The 20,627-nt window shown below is 57.7% G+C and overlaps 5 protein-coding genes across 5 annotated transcripts; 3 read left to right on the forward strand and 2 right to left on the reverse strand.

Annotated features, from left to right (window-relative positions):
* Positions 1 to 575: 575 nt before the first annotated feature.
* Positions 576 to 2,475, forward strand: CDEST_05648 (Putative cytochrome P450; the record flags this gene model as incomplete). Its single annotated transcript, XM_062921807.1, has 4 exons — positions 576 to 1,056; positions 1,173 to 1,241; positions 1,338 to 1,940; positions 2,036 to 2,475. The coding sequence occupies 4 exons, from the start codon at positions 576 to 578 to the stop codon at positions 2,473 to 2,475; spliced, it is 1,593 nt and encodes a 530-aa protein (XP_062777858.1).
* A 248-nt stretch (positions 2,476 to 2,723) lies between these two features.
* Positions 2,724 to 7,591, reverse strand: CDEST_05649 (uncharacterized protein; the record flags this gene model as incomplete). Its single annotated transcript, XM_062921808.1, has 6 exons — positions 2,724 to 5,312; positions 5,408 to 5,629; positions 5,772 to 6,287; positions 6,357 to 6,465; positions 6,544 to 6,611; positions 6,680 to 7,591. The coding sequence occupies 6 exons, from the start codon at positions 7,589 to 7,591 to the stop codon at positions 2,724 to 2,726; spliced, it is 4,416 nt and encodes a 1,471-aa protein (XP_062777859.1).
* A 1,515-nt stretch (positions 7,592 to 9,106) lies between these two features.
* On the forward strand, positions 9,107 to 11,725 carry CDEST_05650 (Putative Tail specific protease, ClpP/crotonase-like domain superfamily; the record flags this gene model as incomplete). The annotated part of the gene is given in 3 exon segments (XM_062921809.1): positions 9,107 to 9,626; positions 9,689 to 10,217; positions 10,231 to 11,725. 3 exon segments carry the CDS (start codon positions 9,107 to 9,109, stop codon positions 11,723 to 11,725), a joined length of 2,544 nt encoding a protein of 847 aa, XP_062777860.1.
* A 2,776-nt stretch (positions 11,726 to 14,501) lies between these two features.
* CDEST_05651 (uncharacterized protein) lies at positions 14,502 to 15,350 on the reverse strand. Its single transcript, XM_062921810.1, has 2 exons — positions 15,123 to 15,350; positions 14,502 to 15,054 (listed from the first exon to the last, which is right to left on the reverse strand). The coding sequence occupies exons 1-2, from the start codon at positions 15,195 to 15,197 to the stop codon at positions 14,770 to 14,772; spliced, it is 360 nt and encodes a 119-aa protein (XP_062777861.1). The 5' UTR covers positions 15,198 to 15,350; the 3' UTR covers positions 14,502 to 14,769.
* A 688-nt stretch (positions 15,351 to 16,038) lies between these two features.
* Positions 16,039 to 20,393, forward strand: CDEST_05652 (Putative AAA+ ATPase domain, armadillo-like helical, ABC transporter, TOG domain-containing protein). Its single transcript, XM_062921811.1, has 3 exons — positions 16,039 to 16,669; positions 17,000 to 19,956; positions 20,047 to 20,393. The coding sequence occupies exons 1-3, from the start codon at positions 16,518 to 16,520 to the stop codon at positions 20,103 to 20,105; spliced, it is 3,168 nt and encodes a 1,055-aa protein (XP_062777862.1). The 5' UTR covers positions 16,039 to 16,517; the 3' UTR covers positions 20,106 to 20,393.
* The last annotated feature ends 234 nt before the right edge of the window (positions 20,394 to 20,627 follow it).

Raw genomic sequence — 20,627 nt, forward strand, 5'->3', positions numbered from 1 at the left:
TTTCAAGGGACACCATCGCCCCGGGGCATCAAAGACTATCCCAAATTCCTGGGGATCCACACGGCCCGCCGCGGTCCCACAATCGGGCAGTTGTCGGTTCCCGAGGCTAATGGGGAGATCTGCATGACGCGAGCAGTCAAACGGGTGTAAGTTGTCGGTTGTAGCATCGCTAATTCGCTGGGGATGGTTAGTTGCCGGGAATTCGTGCGGGTCTTTTGCGAAAGCGACGAGCTGTACAGAGTTTACCAAGGACGACTGCCGGACAAGCAGCCTCTAAAGTCGCAGGTTGCTTGGCGATGGGCAAAACTAGAAACAACCTCAATGTCGACGGACCAAGGAAAGGGCTTATCCGTCTATAGTGAGAGACTGGGGCCGGTTCAAACCGGAATCCTCAGCATTTCTCCTCTTTCTGGGTTCCCTGGTGTATCCCTCGTTAAACGGCTATATAAATAATGGTTGCTTTATCCCTTTTTTCTTCCCATATGTCTCTTACACAGAACACTTCAGATTTTTTCATCCTCCTCTCTCCCACCCCCCAACAAGACTTCTTTCATTTCTCAAGATAACCATCCAGCATGGAGGTGATAGCCCCTCCGAAGCACATCCTCAGCTCCTGGGTCGAGTCTCCGTTATTCAGGAAGACGGACCTCTGGACATCACTATGCCTCGGCGCCATCCTCGTCAGCGTGTTCCTCACGTTGCCCCAGATGCGCAGGCCCTCCCGGAAACTCCCCCACATCAACCCGCGGGCCACGTTCGACTTCTTCAGCAGGGGCCAGAAGCTAGACTTCCTGATCAACGCCCGCAGGATCTTGGAGAGCGGGAGGACGCAGTTCCCCGGCCAGCCGTACCGGCTCATGACGGACGTGGGCGAGACGGTCGTCCTCCCCTCTGAGTTCGTCCACGACATCCGCAACGAACCGGGGCTCAGCTTCCAGGAAGCCTTTGCCAACAATTTCCACCCCCAGCTGCCCGGCTTCGAGGGTTTCGCCGCGGGGACCAGGCCCGACGAGCTGTTCCAGCTTGTCATCAAGAAGCGCATCACAAAGTTGTTGAGTACGTTCCCCCTAAAATGCTGCGGCGATCAACTGGCGGGGGAAAAAAAAAGGGGGGGGGGGGACCCAACGGGAACCACAACCTTTGTTTTGCTGACTCTTTTGATTGTATCGCAGATCAGATTACCGAGCCTCTGTCCGCCGAAGCAAAGTTCGCCGTCGACCACATTTTCGGATCACCCAATGGTACGTAATCGTAACTTACAACACCGGACCATCTTGCACAAATCCACAACGGCCGAGTCCGAGACAAGAAGAAACTGACACACTCGGACTTCGCAGAATGGCGGGAGTTCAACATCAAGAACGACATCCTCGACCTCATCTCCCGCCTTTCGTCGCGCGTCTTCCTCGGGGCCGAGGTGTGCCGCAACGAGGACTGGCTCGCCATCACAAAGTCCTATACCATAAACGCCTTCCTCAGCGCCGAGATTCTGCGCCCTTACCCCTCCTGGCTCCGGCCGGTGGCCCACCGGTTCATTCCGCAGTGCAAGACGCTCCGCCGGCAAGTCTCCGAGTCAAAGAAGATCATCGAGCCCGTCCTCGAGAGGCGGAAGGAGGTGCGCCGTCAGGCCCACGAGAGCGGCGAGCCGGCGCCGACCTTCAACGACGGCATCGACTGGTTCGAGGAAGAGAGCCGGGGTCGCGAGTACAACGTCGTCGGCGCGCAACTGGGTCTGTCGCTCGTCGCGATCCACACGACCACGGACCTGCTCGTCGAGACCATGCTGCGCATCGCCGAACACCCGGAGCTATTTGGTGCGTTGCGACAGGAGATCGTCGAGGTGCTGAGTGCCGACGGCTGGAAGAAGACGGCCCTATTCAACATGAAGCTCATGGACAGCGTCCTGAAGGAGTCCCAGAGACTCAAGCCCATCACGTCTGGTAAGAACGGACCCCCCCCCCCGGAATCCACGCCATATTTGATCATTTTATTCATTTGCATTTTTCTATTCCTTTCTCTAACCATGCGATTGCAGCTGTCATGAACCGCGTCGCCACCCGCCCCGTCACCCTTCCCAACGGGCTCCAGCTACAAAAGGGCGAGAGCTGCGTCGGCGACATCGGCAAGATGCACGACCCGGCCGTGTACCCGGACCCGGAGACCTTTGACGGCCGCCGCTTCGCGCGGATGCGCGGCGACCCGGGCCTCGACGGCCAGGCGCATCTCGTCAGCACGTCGCCCGCGCAGCTCGGCTTCGGGCACGGCAAGCACGCGTGCCCAGGCCGCTTCTTCGCCAGCAACGAGCTCAAGATCGCGCTGGCGCACCTGCTGATGAAGTTCGACTGGCGGCTGACGCCCGGGTACGAGCACCGGTGGCAGGAGTGGGGGCTCGCGTGGTCCGCGGACGAGACGGCGAGGCTGGTGATGAGGCGCAGGGAGGCCCCCGAGATCGACATCGACGCGGTCCGCGGGTGACTGGTGACAAAGAAGGGAGGTCTGCTTATCTCGTAGAGAATTCCGGCTCATAAATGGGGGAACAGATTCAAGCGAGGTGCACATAGAAGAGACGACGGGTTACGAGAATTGTGTTGCTACAAGGCCTTTGGTAACGTTGATGGAATATGAAGCAGAATTTTAACATCAACCAACAAGCCGAAATCGAACCCAGGCCTCGAAAAATACTTGCTAACGCCCCTCTATAAACCTCAAAATACATCATCTTCCTAGTAGTACTCCATATCTTCGTCCCCATCTAGGTCACGACCACCCGGCATCCTCCCCACACCCCCTCTGGCCACCGGACTCGACAGCACACCCGTCATCCGCGTCTCGGCCGGCCGCCAACCCGCCCTACGACGTTCCGTATCTTTCTTACGACCGAGAGCACCAGAATCCTCATTCTCAACAGAGCCACTACCGCCGCCCGGGTTGTTAGATGTGAAGGTAACGGGGACGGAGCCGGCGGGATATGGCGGAAGGTTCTCCGTATCCGCGTATGCCGTCAACCTGATAAGAGAGGACCGCCTCGAATGCCGTCCACGCAACCGGTCTACGAACCCCGACCCAGAATGCTCCTCCTCATCCTCCTGCTGCCCGGCCGATCCCTTGCTGCCCGGAGTGCTGGGCGGCATAGAAGACAGCGACTCCGTAAGCGGCGACCATCTCTGCGGGTCCGGGACCCGGCGCCGGCCCTGTTCCGATTCGGGCGAGTCCGGGATCAAGGGCGCCACCTCGCGCGGCGCGTCCCAGACCCCCGGGCTATTCCTAAACTGCAGCGGCGAACCGAGCCGTGGCGGCGGCGGCGGCGGCGGCGGCGGTGACGAAGATGAACGGCCCGAGGATGACTGCGCCGCCAGCGCCGCTCTGTAGTCCCGCTCCGCGACCAGGTCCTGCGTGAAGGTCGCCGAAAGGGCGCCCGGGTGCGGGAAGATGTCCATCGGCTGCGGGCCCACCGGCATCCGCTCCGGGAACGCGTTGAACGCCTGCGGCGGCTGCGGCGGCGGCGGCTGCTGCTGTTGACTATTCTGGCTCGAGAACGTGGGCGAAAGGCCCTGGTTCGCCAGCGGGAACGTGATGGAGGGCATGGAGGCGAAAGGGTTCGGTAGGGGAGGCTGCAGGCTCGAGCTGGCCACAGAGGAGCCCATCCTAGACGAACTGCCCATGCCGCCGAACGACCGCCGGCGCCGCCAGTGATCGTGTGGCGGCCGTGTGGAGCTCGACAACGGCCTCGGGTGTCTCAGCACCGGGGGTGACAGCCGCGGCACGTAGATCCTCCTGCGCCTAACGACGTGCTGCCCAGACGCCAGGTCGTCGCCGCGGTTCTTCCGCTTCCGGATGATCTTCGTGAGCGGTTCGTCTTCCTCGGACGAGTTGTCATCGTCGCCGCCGTCGTTGTCGGCGGCCGCGGGGTTGTACGCCGCTTTCATCTGCTCCACGATGAGCTCGAGATGGTCCTTCTGGTCCTTGGTCAGGTCCATCTCGATGGCATCCGCCGCCTCGAGACGGTATTTCACGAACAAGAGAAACGGCTCGATGGCGACCAAGTCCTCCACCGACATCAGATTGATCTCCTTCTGCGCCAGCTTGACCATGCGCGCCGAGGCCGGCCGCCTCGCCTTGCGGATGTTCGGGATGAAGGGCGTCAGGCGGTGCGCGTTGGCCGGGTTGATCTCGCGGACGTCGTGGGCCCAGGGGACGAGCTCCTTGATGCGCTGCATGAGCACCGTGAAGCTCTGCGCAAAGTGCGGCTTCACGTCGAACGAGAGGCGGAGGGCTGAGATGCCGCCGTGGCCGACGATGGTGTGGCGGCATGCCTTATCGAGGATGTCGAGGCGGCCCAGGAGGTTCTGGACGAACTTGCGCCGCCGAATCTTTCCCCGCTCCTCCGGGCTCAGCCGGTAGATGTCGATGTACATCTCGTGGATGCGGTCGATCTCCGTCGATAGCAGGTCGTACAGCGTCCGCAGCAGGCCGTCGAACCGCCGCTGCGCGAATGTGCCCACCTCGCCGATGCGGTCCCAGAACGTGGCGTCGTCCTGCAGCCTGTCCGAGCCGAGCGGGAGCTCGAACGATACCTTGGAGCTCGAGTCCCCGTACTTCTGGATCTGGGCGCGGTACAGCTGCAGCGTGGTCGTTTTCCAGGCGTCCAACTGGGCGGCGACGTTCCCCCCTCCTCTCCGGGCCCGCGCGCTACACCGCAGATACTGATCCAGGATCTGGACCTCTTTGATGGCGAGACTGAACTGCTTCGCGCCGAGGTCGATGGCGCCCAGGCGGGTGTAGAGGTTGTTGTAGTCCTTTTGCCAGCGGAAGCGGAGCGTCGGGTATAGGAAGTACTCGAGCAGCAGGCGGTCGAGGAACACCCACACGATGCCGCCAAGCTCGGCCAGCTTCTCGGCATCAGGGTAGAGCTCCATGACCTTCTCGCAGATGTCTGAGGTGACGTCGGTCCTCTTGGTGACGGGCACCGGGTCGTCCAAGAGGAACCGGACGCGGGTCGGGTCGGCTGTGCCAAGCTTGAGCGCCGCCGTGCCGAACTTGACCACCTCGGACCGCCAGAAGCCCTCGGAGAAGAGCCGGGCGACCTCGGCCACCTTGACCGGCACCCGGTACGTGTCGACGACGATCGGGGGCGTCCTTAGCACCATCGCCGCGGGGCTTTTCTTGAGCTCTTCCGGCGTCTGCATGCGGCCGTGGCTATACTTGAAGCCGGTGGGCCATCGCACCATCAGGGATCCCGAGGGGAGAAAATTGAGATGCTTGAATGACAGGTTGGACTGGCTCAGGGTCTGCCAGTTGCTCCCTCCAAAGACCTGGCCTACTGTCAGTTGAGAGTCTTCCAAGAGCGCCAAGAGGGGATGGATATGCATGATGGATGTGTCGGAAGCCGGGGTTTTGTGTCACTTACATGGCCCTCGGTGGCAAATCCCAGCTCGCTTTTCTGCTGGTTCTCAAAGTAGGGCTCGATGGGGTTCAGCTTTAGCTTCTTCGGATCCTGCTTCCCAAAGAGACTCTCTCCAATATCGACGAGCTTCTGCTCCAACTCGGGGTGTTTCTGAAAGTCTGCCACCTGGTCGACCGCCGGGCCCGGTCTGTAGAGCCAATGTATGTGTGCGTAGTTCACGGCATGCTGGTTGAACAGGCGTTAGTCTCGTGCATATTATACACCCATCCTCGGCGCGGCTTCTTTCAACCATTGCTGATGAACATCCAAGACGACGATGACGACGACTTCGGCCTTCAACACGGAGAGCAGATGAACCTCTACTCACAGCAAGCTCGTGGATGATGGTCGCCGCCACCGAGAAATAACTTGAGATCTTTTCGTCGTGGCTGTACCCCTCTACCACCAGCGGCCAGAGACAATCCACCGCGAGCATCACAACGATCTTTTCGCCCTGGACCGCCGTCGACCCCGCCAGCGTCTGGCTCACCGTGTCCACGTCGAAGCCCGTGTTGAGCTCGAACCGCAGGCACGAGTGCAGCGTCCGCCACGTCGTGCCGACGGCGTCCACCGCGGCCCGCACGTCCGGCTTGGCCACCGTCCACGGCGCCGCCGCCGCCGCCGCCGCCCGAGACACGGCGTCGTCGTCCCGCATCCGGAAGTTCCACGCCGGGTATTTCTTCCGCTGGTGTGGCGGCCGCGGATCCCGGAAAGGCGGGATGGGTACGCGGTTGAAAACATCCATGAGCCGCGCCCAGTAGGGGTCGTGGTGTTCGAGGTGGGTGAGGATCCGCGAGGCGACCTGGAGCGCGGGTTGCATTCTCTGCCAGAGGTCGTCGTTCGTCTGTACCATTACTCGTCAGCCAACGATTTGTTTCACTTCGGAGACTCGCCATGTCGAAACTCGTCTTACAGAAGGATCCCATTCACCCTTGACTTTACCCGCTTGGTAGACTAGCCGCGGGTTATCGGGTTCGCCTCCTCGCCACGTCGCCGCGTCCCATTTATCCCGCTGCAAAAGCCTGGTGGTAGATATTCGTGTTAGTCCACAAACATTCGTAGACACACATTACAATGGATGGCCCGCCAACCCGCCTTACCCGTGCAAGTCGTTCTCCAAATTACAGCCGTACGTGTTCTTGAGCGACAGTATCCCGTCGTCTAGCAGCTATCACCGTGCCGGTCAGTTTATGTGACACAGATGCAACTGACTTGATGATAGTCTTGGGGTCTTACCTCTTGCGTGGTCAGGCCCGAAAACACGAGGGACTGCCAGTCCTCGTCGTCCCGGATGTCCTGCATCGCCTGGACCACGAACTGCTCCGTCGCCGACGGCTGCCTCGACTCGCCGCCCGGCGTCAGCCGCGAGTACGTCTCCAGCAGCGCCTCGACGTCCTCTGCCCCCGCCGCCGCCGCGTGTATCTCAGCCTGCTTCACGATGTAGTCCCCGACGACCTGGATCGTGTCGTGGTCGTCGACCCGAAACCGCCGGAACGCCGAGCGCGTTGGGGAAAGCCGCGACCGCCCGTCCCGGCGGTCCGGGTGGATGCCCCACCGCATCGCAAAGGGCGTCGGGTTCCGGCTCCGGTCCTGCGGCAGCTGCGCCGGCCGTAGCCGGTCCAGGATGCCGCCGCCCGCCTTCTTACGCACGAGGTGTTTGTGGCGGTCGTCAATCTTGACCGTCTCGTGGCCATCCCAGATCGGGTCCGTCCATCCGGGCACGAACTCGATGAACTCCCACTGCCCGCGGTTCGCGAACTTGGCAGGTGGCTGCGGGACGAACAGGGGTGCGTATTGATCCCCCTGCCTCTGGCTGGCGTTGGTCTGCACTGCTTTGTCGTGAGACCGGGTCGCCGTCTTGATGATCTTGTCCGTTGAGTAGTCGCTGTCATCATCGTTGGCATCGTTGGCATCGTTAGCATCGTCGTCATCTTCATTGTTGGCATCGTCCTCGTCTTCATCTTCGTCGTCTTTGTCTTTGTCTTCGTCGTCGTTGTTGTTCTTGTTGTCCTTCTTGTTCTTTTTCTTGTCATCGCTGTCATAATCGTCGTCCAAGCTGTGCGATGGGAATTCCCGACTGTTGTCCCGGTACCAGTCCGGCGCATATTGCAGTATTGCCTGGTTAGTCGGATCAGGAGTGTCCGCCATCGTGGTTACTTAGGCACATGGGAGGGGGGGGTTCTGCCACTTTCGTTTGACACGATTTGCGTCCTCTCAGAAAACGAGAACTGGGTTGGTATCATCAGAATCTCAACATCGAGACGACAGGCCAGCCCGTTCAAATCAGAGTAGAGGCGACTGGTCTTTCATCGCACAAGCCGACACAAGACTCAAGTAGCGACTCTATTGTCGGCGGGCACATGTACACAATGTTGATGTCACTCAGACAAAGGATGCTTTTTTGACAAGGCCTCAAAACAGCTGCTTTCGATGCTTTCTCCATAGGAATACAGCAACCAGCTACAATGATACCCAGCAACGTCCCTTGGTTGCAACATCCAGGTCTGGAATAAGCAGTCCAGTAGACAACGGCAGAGAGCATACATGCACACTGTTCCCTTGAGCAACTCAGAGATCCAATCTTCGAGACTACTTTTGGGAGACTCATTCGAAGGGCATGAAGAACAGCAGCGGGTGACAAGATGGGAAGATTCCTAAAGGGATGCCCTCGACAGAGCCCTCGAAACGGCGGCAAGGTAAGGGACATTCATGATCTCACAAACAACCTTAAGTGGTCAAGCAGAACCGTCTGATTTGATAGCGGTTACGGGAACAAAGAGACCAGCCGCCATCGCAAAGCTTGCGCGCCGTAAGAGTTGCTGACGGTACTTCTCCTGCTCTGTCACGGATACAAAGAGGCTACACGGCACCTCGCCTCTCTTCGGATGTTTCCGGTTACTCGAAACCTTTGCGAGGAATAACACCCTCGGCAGGTCGCTCTCGAGGGAGACTGACTGTGAAAGCAATGCAAGTACTTGGATCTCGCCGTACGACGGCGCACAAGAAAGACGGACCTAAGAAAATACTCCACTCAACGAAAGAAGACAGCAAAACAAACCTCACCTTAGTCAATACAAGGGCTGCGCCGCCGTTTGCTCCAGACCTGGTTGGGTAGTTCGGCACCGGAAATCCACCTTTGTCGACACGCTCCCGTGTGGTGCCGCGCTTCTACAAAGAGACATCGTTTCGGATTGAGCTCCAATGCAGCGGCCGATATCTCGTATATCTTCCTCTCCGACGGCCAAACTCTAAGCCTCCGCAGGTCTGAAGCAAGCTGCACTATCCCGCCGTGTGTGCGTTTGCTGCCATCCGGAGATTAAATCAATACTAATACCGGGCGTCGATAGGTCGGCGCAGGCAAGCAAAAATCGTAGTCTCATGGTCTTGACCACATTGTGATCCTCGACATGCCTGTACTCGACTTTGTTGAAGCCGAAGCAAACAAAGATCCAGATGGCCCGCTTCCGTAGGATTCATAATGCGATGAATGCCGTGGGCGATATAAAATAAGTGGACGTGACTCAAGGGAGATCCCGAGATGCCATTGCCAGAAGCATCTCTCATTCCCTCGAGACATTCACTCTTTCACTTGCCCCAAAAAGACGGCATAGTCTGTCATACCACTCGTTTAAACCCCCTTTGCCGTCTCGAAAACCGGCCACAATGGTCTCTCCCTCCCTTCTTTTTCTCCTTCTCCCAGGGGCTGCGCTGGTGAAAGCGCAGTGTGCCGCCGACAACTGCCTCCGCGCCCTCAACGCCACGCAGACCCCGGGACGCATCGCCTCTGCCCAGGCCTTCTGCGCGACCTTCACCCAGCCGACGGCGGCGGCGAACGCCTCGATCCCTGGATATGCCTCGGAGCACTGCGGTGGTGCCTTGGGGAGTGAGCTCTCGTCCCGTCTGTCAAGTGCGTGCTCGTGTATCGCACCCAGCTCGGCCAGGGCTACTACCTCCACAGCCGTGTATGCTACCGTGACTCCGACGCCCAAGTATCCGTGCCACAACTCGACATCCACACGGCTGGGAAGCGGTACGTGGACGGGTATCCGTACGGGTACGGGGACCGGAACCTTCATCACTGTGGTCAACCCAACTTCGACCTCCGTAGACGGCGGAGGGCGTCCTACGGGAGAGCCCTGCGCGCTGGTCAGCGACTTATGGGCGAAACAAGTCTCAGCTGCCGGTAAGTCGACAACAGACCTCCCCGTGATCCATATTCCCGATGCTGACCGCGAACCAAATCAGATCCTTATCCTAGCGTGGGGGCAGAGCTCGCGTATGCATGCCTGAAGTCGGTGCCTCTCCATAAAGAAGTTGCAGTCGCCCTAGTCGACGCAATCAGGCCATACCTCGAGTGGCAGTCTAGCCTCGTCTATATCAAAAACCCACCGGCTGACTACAAGCCCGGTGCCTTTTATCTTCTCGGCCACCTCGGAAAGATCCGGGAGAAACTCGTCGCCGACGGATACCATGGCGAGATCGACTTCCAGGAGGACCTCTTCGAGATGACGGCCAAGACCCGCGACGGGCATTTTGCCTTCTTACCGGATGCCTTGACCAAGGTTTTTCGGTTTGGTCGGCCCTTTGCGCTCGTGTCGTACGCCCAAGACCCCCTCTCGATGCCCGTCATCAAAATCTTGGACGAGGTCAAGGCCGTCGGTGACGAGGCGAGGACCGTGTCGAGGATCAATGGCGTCGATGCCTCGGCCTTCATCCAGGGTCTCGTCAACCAGGCCTCGGCCACTCAGGATCTGGACGCGGCCTACAACTACATGTTCCACTCTAAGTCCATGGAGTCTCGGCGCCACAGGAGCGTTCCACATGTTGGGCTGGCATAACTACCAGTACCCCGGCGAGAGCACGACTTTAGAGTACGCCACGGGAGAGCGCAGCAGCGCCGCCAACTTTGCAGTCGTTGCGGTTCCCTTCGCCAACGTCACAGACGGCGAATCCTTCTATCGAAGGTTCTGTGCGTTGGGGCAGCCGGTCGTCCCAGGCGCCCCTCGTGTTTCGGTACCAGTTTCCAAGAGAAACGTGTTGCAGTTTGGACAGGATCCGGACCCTATTGTAAAGAGTTACGACAATGCCGTGTCGGGCTACTATCTGGACGGCGACGGGTATGAGGATGTGGCCGTCCTCAACGTCGCCTCCTTCAGGACGAGGAGCACAAGGATTTTCCAGAAGACGGTCGACTCCTTTCTCGAGGCTTGCAGAGCTGATGGAAAGTCCAAGATCATCGTTGACCTGCGAATGAACGCCGGCGGAATCATCCTCCAGGGGTACGACCTGTTCCGCCAGTTCTTTCCACACATGGAGCAGGACGGGTTCAGCCGGTGGAGAGAGAACGGCGCGTTCATGACGATGGCCGAGGTCAACTCTGCCGCAGCCGGGAATATCGTCCCCGAAGACCGCGATACCCCGGCGCTTGCGGGGCTCTGGCACAACCCATGGAACTACCAGTCAGGCGTGAACATGACCAACCAGCCCTTCACGTCCTTCGACGCCAAGTTCAGTCCCTGGATGTGGGAGGGCGACCCATACACAGCCCTAATGAGAGAGGATCTAGCAAACCCATTCATAACCGCCAGTCTTGGAATCGATATCACGGGTTACGGGAGCCGGCGGAACTTCACGCAACCATTCGAATCCAGGGACATCATCCTCTTGACCGACGGTTTTTGTGCCTCGACCTGCTCCATCTTTGCGTCTGGGATGAAAATCCAAGGAAACGTCAAGACGGTAGTGATGGGAGGTCGGCCGAACGGCGGGGTCATGCAATGTGTTGGCGGTACCAAGGGGTCCATGGTCCTTAGTTTCAACGCCATCTATGAATCATCTCGAAACCTGATGGCGACAAATTATACGAATCTGACTTCAGAGCAGGAGGCTTCGCTGTCACAGCTGACGGCTTTGCCTATGCTTCGAAGCGCCGGCGCGACTTTGAATGTACGTGACCAGATTTTGCGCAACGAAGTCGGAACCGGTATTCCCGCACACTTTGTCAATGAGCCAGCCGACTGTCGTCTTTACTGGACGCTTGGTATGTTGGGTGATATGAGGGAGATATGGAAGGCTGCCGCCAACTCGGCGTGGAATGGGGCTGGTTGCATCGCTAGAACAGGCTTCGGAGAGTCAAGGCTTCGCGATCAGTCGTCGAGCAAGTCGGCCGCGGCGGCGCATTGGCCGGAGATCAAGGTGATCTCAGCGATTGATGTTGGTTTGGGCGAAGGCCTCCTGGAAGACGATTCTGACTGGGACCCCGAGGAAACTTTCATGTTCTGATTCGGCCAAGTGTCGCCCACGACGGGCAGTTTCATTCGACCCAATGTAGTCGTGAAGGCCGATTTTCTCTGTAGTGCAATGAACGATTATTGGAGACTCTGCCTGTAATCGAGGTTCACGGTAGGGGTCTTCGATACTGATGTCTTTGGGCCAAATCAAATGCATTTGTAATCGATCAGGCCAAGAACCACCGGAACATTAAACCGCGGGGATGTGATGCGAGCAGACAAACACACAGTCCAGCGGTTGGACACACATGCCGCCGGGATGTGCTTGCAAGACGTCTCTTAAGGGTACAGTATTGTGCCGGCGTCTTTCCTTTCGTTGGGTCATCATCGGAGTCGAGTCGGGGAGGACGATCGAAGTTGTTGGGGTTACGTCAGTTCGTGGTTTCGAGTACTGCAAAATTAAAGTGTCAGCCAACGTTACAGCGTCTGTTGGGGGGAGGTGACTGGGCGCGTTGCTGACTCTTGTACGAACTCTCGTAGGCAACCCGGGCCACGTCATAAGTGGCATGACGAGATCATCTGGCCAGGCAGTGATGCTGATATCGGAGCAATTGTGGTTTCGTGCTTTCTCTCGAGACCTTGTTCCGGCTAGGGGTTAATACCTCGGGGTTATCATCCATGCTTCCTACCGCTGCTACGTCGGCAAGATACCAATGATCAATTGCAGCAGTTCGTTCCGGAACGAGAATCATAACGAGGACCAGTGCCATGGCCAGTTCAAATAGTACTCCTCAGTGAGCCTATTGAACGCAGAGGGACGCATTTCGAAGCCTCAACGTGGGACATGGAAGATCTGGCAGCCTTCCACAGTATGTGCGTGCTTGTACAGCCGTAAATCCAAGGCATCCCTCTTATGGAGATCAGAGTAACTCAAGGGAACAGCAATTAGATGCGAATTAGCCGGTTCGTTCACTACGGCGGGTGCGTCGTTGTCCAGTGAGTGAGTACTGGTCGGTGATGCCGTTAGCATGGAGGCGCCCAAGTCGTGAAGGTGCAAAGGGGATCAACGTCACCGCGAGATCTGGATTGGATCCGATTGTGGAGACATCAAAGACCAATCGGAGAGAGGACAGCAAGGATAATAATACCCGAACTATGACCGAGACTGGTAACGGGGGCGGCAAAACTCAGCACGATTTCACATGGCATTTAGGCCTGAGGCAACTAATCTATATCCACTTTTTTTCTTCCTATTCTGCTTCTTTTTCGGACTCATTTTCCTCTGTGCGCAGTCGCTCCAGCATGTGAAGCAAAGCGTTGAACATCCTCTTCGGACGGAGCAGTAATGGTTTTGCACCGGGGACCCGCATCACTTTGCGAGAAAAACGCTTGTCTCCATCTAATCCATTAGATTGGGCGGGCGGGCGGCCGGTCAGCACGACGGGAGGGTGTGCGTGCGTGCGGCCCATGCCAGTTTCGTTGCCCAACCTAAGAAATGACGGGCTTCGATGGCCGGGCGATGGTGAAGAAAAATTCTACGGGGCCCCACGGAATTGTGGAGTGTTCTTTTTTGGCGCCCATCGTGGAGACCGGGAAACACACATGGAGAGAGGAAGAGAGGAAACGAGTCCGTAATCAGCTTTGGCTGATTGCTTATCACACACCCCGCCATTCGCAGGATGAGCTGGTGGCCTGAACGTATCGCATCGTATCGTATCGATAAGAAGTGGCGATATCGTAGGGCATCTTAATATCAACGACGTCTCTCGAGCAAAATGTCGATGCCCCGCAAACTCACTAGCTATCTACCCCGGGGACGGCTACGAGCTTCTTCGCCTTGCATCTTGTAGGAACGAAGCAGCGGTTTCCTCTATGAATAGAAAGGCGGCGACATCGGAGTCGAGCGTCATATCTGGAAACAGACACATCGTCTGCATCTCGGCATCTTGAATGGCGATGCTTTGGATTATCTATCCCGGCAAATGGAGAGACAAATGAGATTCTGGTCTCTATCCCTGAACATTGACGGGAGATGTCTGGCCGTTGCAGTCGAGAAATGTTGCCGGAGACGAGGATCCGGAGGCCAGCCAGTACTTTGTACCAGTACTATTTACTTAGTGGCCTAGCCTAGATCATTCTAGACATCTGGGCAGGCTGTCGATCCGTCCAGCCTCGAAGGCCTGGCTCAGCATGCAGCGTGCCTGGCAGCCCAGACAGACCCGTGTGCTTGCTTCACCGGCATTCCACCAATCGCCGTACTCCGCGGCTTGTCCTTGACGGACAAAGGCCCAGACGGGCTCGGGCCTGGTGGATGACGACCACGGCGTCTGACTGATTCAGGGTCGAATCGGGCAGGCCGTGGCAGAAAGGTACGATCCGAGTGGTCCGGAACGCCAGAGAAGAATCAGTGTCAGATGGCCATGACCAGCACGGCCAGCTTCGACGGGAAATTCCAGAAGAAACCAAGACAATTGAAGGAAGGAAAGGAGCGAACGAGAAAGTGAGTAGGAAAAGATGAGACGACCTGTTGTTCTCTCGTCAGCCTTCGCGTGCTTGTAATCGTCATTCCCGAATGTGAGACGTGTAGGAAAAGGGGAAGGGGAACCTTGTGATAGAAATATTCAGGGACGTTCCCCATGGGAAAGTCAGTTGTTGTTGGAGGGTTTCTAGCGCCGTTCCTCGCATGTGCTTCGCCGCCAAGCCGTGTGCCAAACACACACACACATACTGCCGTCGGCCCGTTCGAATATTGTACCTGAGGGCATAGGCAAAGGATCAAGCAAAGGCATATGCATAGGTACTCAGGGAAGGCAATGGCGGTATGAGAGGTGAACCACAGGGTGGCGAAGCCAAGGCGCCAGGGGGTGGGATGTGAGATCTGTCCCCGTCCAACGCCAGTGACATGTTTTTCTGCCTGTCTGTCTACAGGTACACGTACCTGTACTCAGATATCTAACTAATATTGCCCGGCCGAGACGACTCAGGCGGCCTGGGAGCGACAGGGGACTGGCGGTTACACAAGGACGCTGGCCGTCTCACCACCGTCCTCCACTCCCTGCCCTGCTCCCTTCGTCCTCCGTCTTGCCCCATACTACGCTAGACGCACGCGCACAGAAATAGACAGGGCTGGCTTATCGTGAACTGAGCCAACTCGGCCGCCTCTTTCTTCACGGGAGGCGAGACTGGCACACTGGTACAGAGTACAGTGACCGGGAACACTATGGGGAAGTTGGCAGCGTGAGCTTGTCCGCCACCGTGGGCCTTGACACGGCCAGTCAACGCAAGCACGTGGCGGAGGAAGAGCGGGTGCGTGGACGCTTGACAGTTCCATCTGGCATGAAATACCGACACGGGCCGAAAATCGTCGCAGGGAGTTCGGGTCTACAGAGTACAAATAGGGCATGAGAATGGGAATATCTCGGAGGGGAAGAGGAGAGAAGTTGGCGGACCTGGGGACCATCAGCTTGAGGTAGTAGTGAGTGTATGTACAGAACGGACGCCGTGCACTGGGGTCCCTGGAGCATGACACCTCAACAGGAAGAAGAAAGCAGGCTTCAGGGACCACCAGATTTGCCATACAACTAGACATCAGCCTCCGCAGCGGCGACGTCGTCTGCGGATCGCGGACCCAAACACGAATTGCGGATACAGCACCTCTGTAAAATGGCAAAAAGAACAAATGGCAAAGTGTTGCGTGGGCCCTGCCGCAAATGCCTGGAATATGCATTGACTGCATCAACGGGCATTTTCCAACTCACCGCCCTTCTAAATCGCCCTCTTTCGGACTAGCGCGGGGTAAGATAAGCGAATCAACCCCTCCGATAAGACATTACTCGCCAGGGGGGCGCGGCGCAGGAAGACACAGTGACACCCAACCAAAAGCCAGTCAGGGAAAACGCACGTTCCCCTCTCTCGCCTCTGTTTTTCTCCCTCACCTCGCAGGCGGTGGCAGAAGAGGGTAGGAGGGGGAGGGGAGAGGTTTCCGCAGTTTCTGATTTTTTTTCTCTCTTGTGGTGGGGCTATCCTTGCCGCTAGCGTCGCCGTCGCCGGGCCAGAAACGGAGGGGCACACACACACACATTTGGCGCACTGGGAGGGAAGGAGCAGGGAGGACAAAAAAAGTTTTTGGTGGGAGAGGCGGCGGCGGCGACAGCGGCGGCGGGACGCACACTGGGACACAACACACTGGACTGCCAAATAGGTCAGGTACCTAAGGTACCTAGGTAGAGACACCAGGGAACAGAAACCGGGACAAGGAGGGGGAGGGGGGGGGGGGGGGCAACCTGTATCCGTCCATAGTGTACCTGTACCGAGCGAGAGAGAGGTACTGCTGCCAAAGTACAGATAATCGCAACAATTTTTTTTCCCACGCTAGAGATAAAAAACCTCCAGCCCGCCGCCCTCACCCCTCTCTCAATTTTTCTCCTTTTCCCTTCCTCTCCTCCCACTCTTGAACCTCTTCCTCTCTAAACCTCCCATTCCCTTTCTTCTTGGTTGTTCGTCTTCCTCCGGACGTATCTCCACTCAATCATTTGATTTTCTTCCCGTCTCCAGTCTGCGACGGTTTATCAAGAGCGAACTCTCGCCCTGATCAAACCTCCCCGCCCTCGAGACCAAAAAAACCTCCGAAGCGCCATCTAGAGCAGAAGAACAACGATCCTCCAGTCGTCGTCTCTTCCCGCGGGCCTTCCCATCCTCCAAATCGATCTCTCCGTCGTCTTTTCGGTTACGATAGAGCATAGACTTCGCATCTAGACGCTTTAGACGTTCAGACTAGCGACTTCTTCCACCCGACCATCTCAACAAAATCATCCCTTCCGATCGACATAATACCACCCGTCATAATGTCTTCCGAGAACGCCCAGTCCGTCAAGGTTTTGGACGAGCTTTTCCAGAAGCTCACCATCTCCAAGGAGGCTGCCGATGTCAAGGAGGCTTCCTCCGCCCTGGCCTCTTTCATCAACGGCCGCATCGAGGATCAGGATGTTCCCACCAAGTAAGTCAAAATTCCAATGAATTTAATCTGCACATTATCCTACCTCCTTTGTCTGCTGCGAAATCTGCACTGTTGGGGCTGGTTCGCCTCCAAGCCACCGTGTCCACGGCCTTTAGGGGCGAAGTTCTCCAAATATGTCAGATTTTTTTTCCCGCTTTTGATTTTTTGCCGTCTGATCGCCTTGAAGGGGGGGTTGCCCCTCTCGGGCGGGCTTCCTACCGACCCGCTGCAACCGCATATGGTCGGTCCTGGCCATTCAGCGACGAGCTATTTTCGGTTCCCACACAATTTTTTTCTGGAGCCTAAGCGCTGACAAGGATTCCCCCGCAGGAGCATTGAGGCCGTGAGGAAGCTCTTCAACAACAAGAAGGACGCTGGCGCCCGTGAGAAGGCTGCCGTTGCCATCACCTCCATCGCACAGCACGCCGAGGTCTCTGCTCACGTCGAGCCCTTCCTCGTCGCCCTTCTCCCCGATGTCCTTGCCGCTTCCGGCGACAAGATCACCGCGGTCAAGAATGCTGCCAACCAGGCTGCCCTCGCCATTGCCGAGGCCATCAACCCCAACGCTGTCAAGGGTCTCTTCGAGCCCGTCAAGAAGTCCCTCCTCGAGGCCCAGAAGTGGCAGGAGAAGATGGCTGCTCTCGACGTCCTCGAGACCGTCGTCCGCACCGCCCCCGCCCAGGTCGGCTACCGCGTCCCCGACCTCATCCCCGTCGTCTCCGAGTCCATGTGGGACACCAAGAAGGAGGTGAAGGAGCGCGCCTACAAGACCATGGAGCAGATCTGCCAGCTCATTGTCAACCGTGATATCGAGCGCTTCATCCCCGAGCTCATCAAGTGTATCGCCAAGCCCGAGAACGTCCCCGAGACCGTTCACTTGCTCGGTGCCACCACCTTCGTCACTGAGGTCCAGGAGCCCACTCTTGCCCTCATGGTTCCCCTCCTCGACCGTGGTCTTGCCGAGCGCGAGACTGCCATCAAGCGTAAGGCTGCCGTCATTGTCGACAACATGTGCAAGCTCGTCGACGACCCCAACATTGTCGCTCCTTTCTTGCCCAAGATGATGCCCGGTCTCCAGAAGAACTACGACAACTTGGCCGACCCCGAGGCCCGTGAGAAGACCAAGCAGGCCCTCGACACCCTTACCCGTGTCGGCAACGTCGTCGATGGCAAGATCCCCGAGGTCCGCCACGACTCCGACCTGGATGTCGTCCTCCCCAAGCTCAAGGAGTCTATCCCCGCCAAGTACAAGGCCAAGGCTGAGAAGCTCGACATCATCCTCCAGTACGCTGCCAACATTGCTGGCCAGCTGATCGACGAGAAGGAGATCGAGTCCATCGTCTGGGTCGAGGCCCTCAAGCCCTACATCGCCGTCGTCGTCGGCGACGAGGACGCCCAGAAGGTCGTTGACGACTTCCGCAAGCGCGCCTCTCCCGGTGCCGCCGAGGAGGCTGAGGTTGACCCCGATGATGAGGAGGGTGAGGACCTCTGCAACTGCACCTTCTCCCTCGCCTACGGTGCCAAGATCCTGCTCAACCAGACCCACCTCCGTCTCAAGCGTGGCCAGCGCTACGGTCTTTGCGGCCCCAACGGTTCCGGCAAGTCCACCTTGATGCGCGCCATCAACAACGAGCAGGTCGAGGGTTTCCCCAAGCAGTCCGAGGTCAAGACCGTCTTCGTCGAGCACGACCTCGACTCCGCCGACACTGAGATGACCACCATTGAGTGGACCATGAAGAAGCTTCAGGACGCTGGTGTCGAGACCTCCCAGGCCGACGTCGAGGCCAAGCTGAACGAGTTCGGCTTCACCGAGAACATGGTCAAGGGCGAGATCTCCGCCCTCTCTGGTGGTTGGAAGATGAAGCTCGCCCTGTGCCGTGCCGTCTTCGAGGCCCCCGATATCCTGCTTCTCGACGAGCCCACCAACCACTTGGACGTGAAGAACGTCAAGTGGCTCGAGGAGTACCTCCAGAACTCCCCCTGCACCTCCATCATCGTCTCCCACGACTCTGCCTTCCTCGACAACGTCTGCCAGCACATCGTCCACTACGAGCGCTTCAAGCTCAAGCGCTACCGTGGTAACCTGAAGGAGTTCGTCAAGAAGAACCCCGCCGCCAAGTCGTACTACGAGCTCAGCGACTCCGAGATGGAGTTCACCTTCCCCGAGCCCGGTTTCCTCGAGGGTGTCAAGACCAAGGCCAAGGCCATCCTGCGTGCCACCAAGATGACGTTCCAGTACCCTGGCACCAGCAAGCCCCAGATCCAGGACATCTCGTTCCAGTGCTCTCTCGGCTCCCGTATTGCCGTCATTGGCCCCAACGGTGCCGGCAAGTCGACGCTCATCAACGTCCTCACCGGTGAGCTCATCCCCACGCAGGGTGAGATCTACCAGCACGAGAACATCCGTATCGCCTACATCAAGCAGCACGCCTTCGCCCACATCGATAACCACCTGGACAAGACCCCCTCCGAGTACATCCAGTGGCGTTTCCAGACTGGTGAGGATCGTGAGACGATGGACCGTGCCAACAAGATCATCACCGACGCTGATGAGGAGGCCATGAACAAGATCTTCAAGATCGAGGGCACCCAGCGCCGCATCATCGGCATCAACTCCCGCAGAAAGTTCAAGAACTCTTACGAGTACGAGTGCTCCTTCGCCATCGGCGACAACGTCGGCCAGAAGAACGAGCGCTGGACCCCCATGATGTCTGCCGACAACGTCTGGCTGCCCCGTAACGAGCTCCTGGCTTCTCACCAGAAGATGGTTGCCGACGTCGACATGAAGGAGGCCCTCGCCTCCGGTCAGTTCCGCCCCCTGGTCCGCAAGGAGATCGAGACCCACTGCGCCAACTTCGGCCTCGACGCCGAGCTGGTTTCCCACTCGCGCATGCGCGGTCTGTCCGGTGGCCAGCGTGTCAAGGTCGTCCTCGCCGCCTGCTCTTGGCAGCGTCCCCACTTGATCGTCCTCGACGAGCCCACCAACTACCTCGACCGTGACTCTCTCGGTGCCCTGTCCAAGGCCCTCAAGAAGTTCGAGGGTGGTGTCATCATCATTACCCACTCTGCTGAGTTCACCAAGAACATCACGGAGGAGGTCTGGGCCGTCATGGACGGCAAGATGACTCCTTCCGGCCACAACTGGGTCCAGGGCCAGGGCGCTGGTCCCCGTCTCAAGGGTGACGATGCCGACGAGGAGGAGAAGTTCGACGCCATGGGCAACAAGATTGTCAGCACCAAGAAGAAGGTCAAGCTGTCGTCTTCCGAGCTCCGCAAGAAGAAGAAGGGTAAGTTCACAGAGTTCCCTTGGCGCATCACTTGAACAGAAGTGTGCTTTGTGATGGTACAGATTTGCTAACTTTTTTTTCCTTTTTCAGACCGCATGGCGCGCCGCAAGCGTGGTGAGGAGGTCTTCTCCGACGAGGACGACATCTAAACGAAGTCGGACGACGAGATCGCTTTCCTTTCCATTTGTCACGAGCCTTACAAAAGTCTTTTTTCGGTAACGCGGGTTGCATGGTACGGGCCTGTTTATGATTCCTTTGACGAGCACCCATGAGATTCCCCTTTGAAATGAAATCGCCGGATGAGGAATGACCATCTCGCTGCGGGATTGGAGGATCCCGCGGGCGAGGAGAGAGGTTCCTGGCGACAGGGAATGAGGGGGTAAGAATAAGAGAGTAGAAAGAGTAAATAGACGGCAATACAAGCCATAGACACTTCACTTCATGCTGGCCCTAACAAGGTGATGAATTGTATTTTGTGTAATTGATTTGATCCCACTGGTGATGTTTTTGTCATCTACGACTTGGCTGGCGAGGAAGAATAATCCCAAGAGAAGATGAGAGGAGAGAGCAAGCCGGAGCTCCATTCCTGGCAGACTACAGGTTACCGACATTCCTAGGTACCTAAATAGGTAGGTTGTGCTCTGTAGGCATCCCCCCTAGAGGTGCCGTTC

Source organism: Colletotrichum destructivum, chromosome 3 (assembly GCF_034447905.1).
Source record: "Colletotrichum destructivum chromosome 3, complete sequence".
Lineage (NCBI taxonomy): Eukaryota > Fungi > Ascomycota > Sordariomycetes > Glomerellales > Glomerellaceae > Colletotrichum > Colletotrichum destructivum.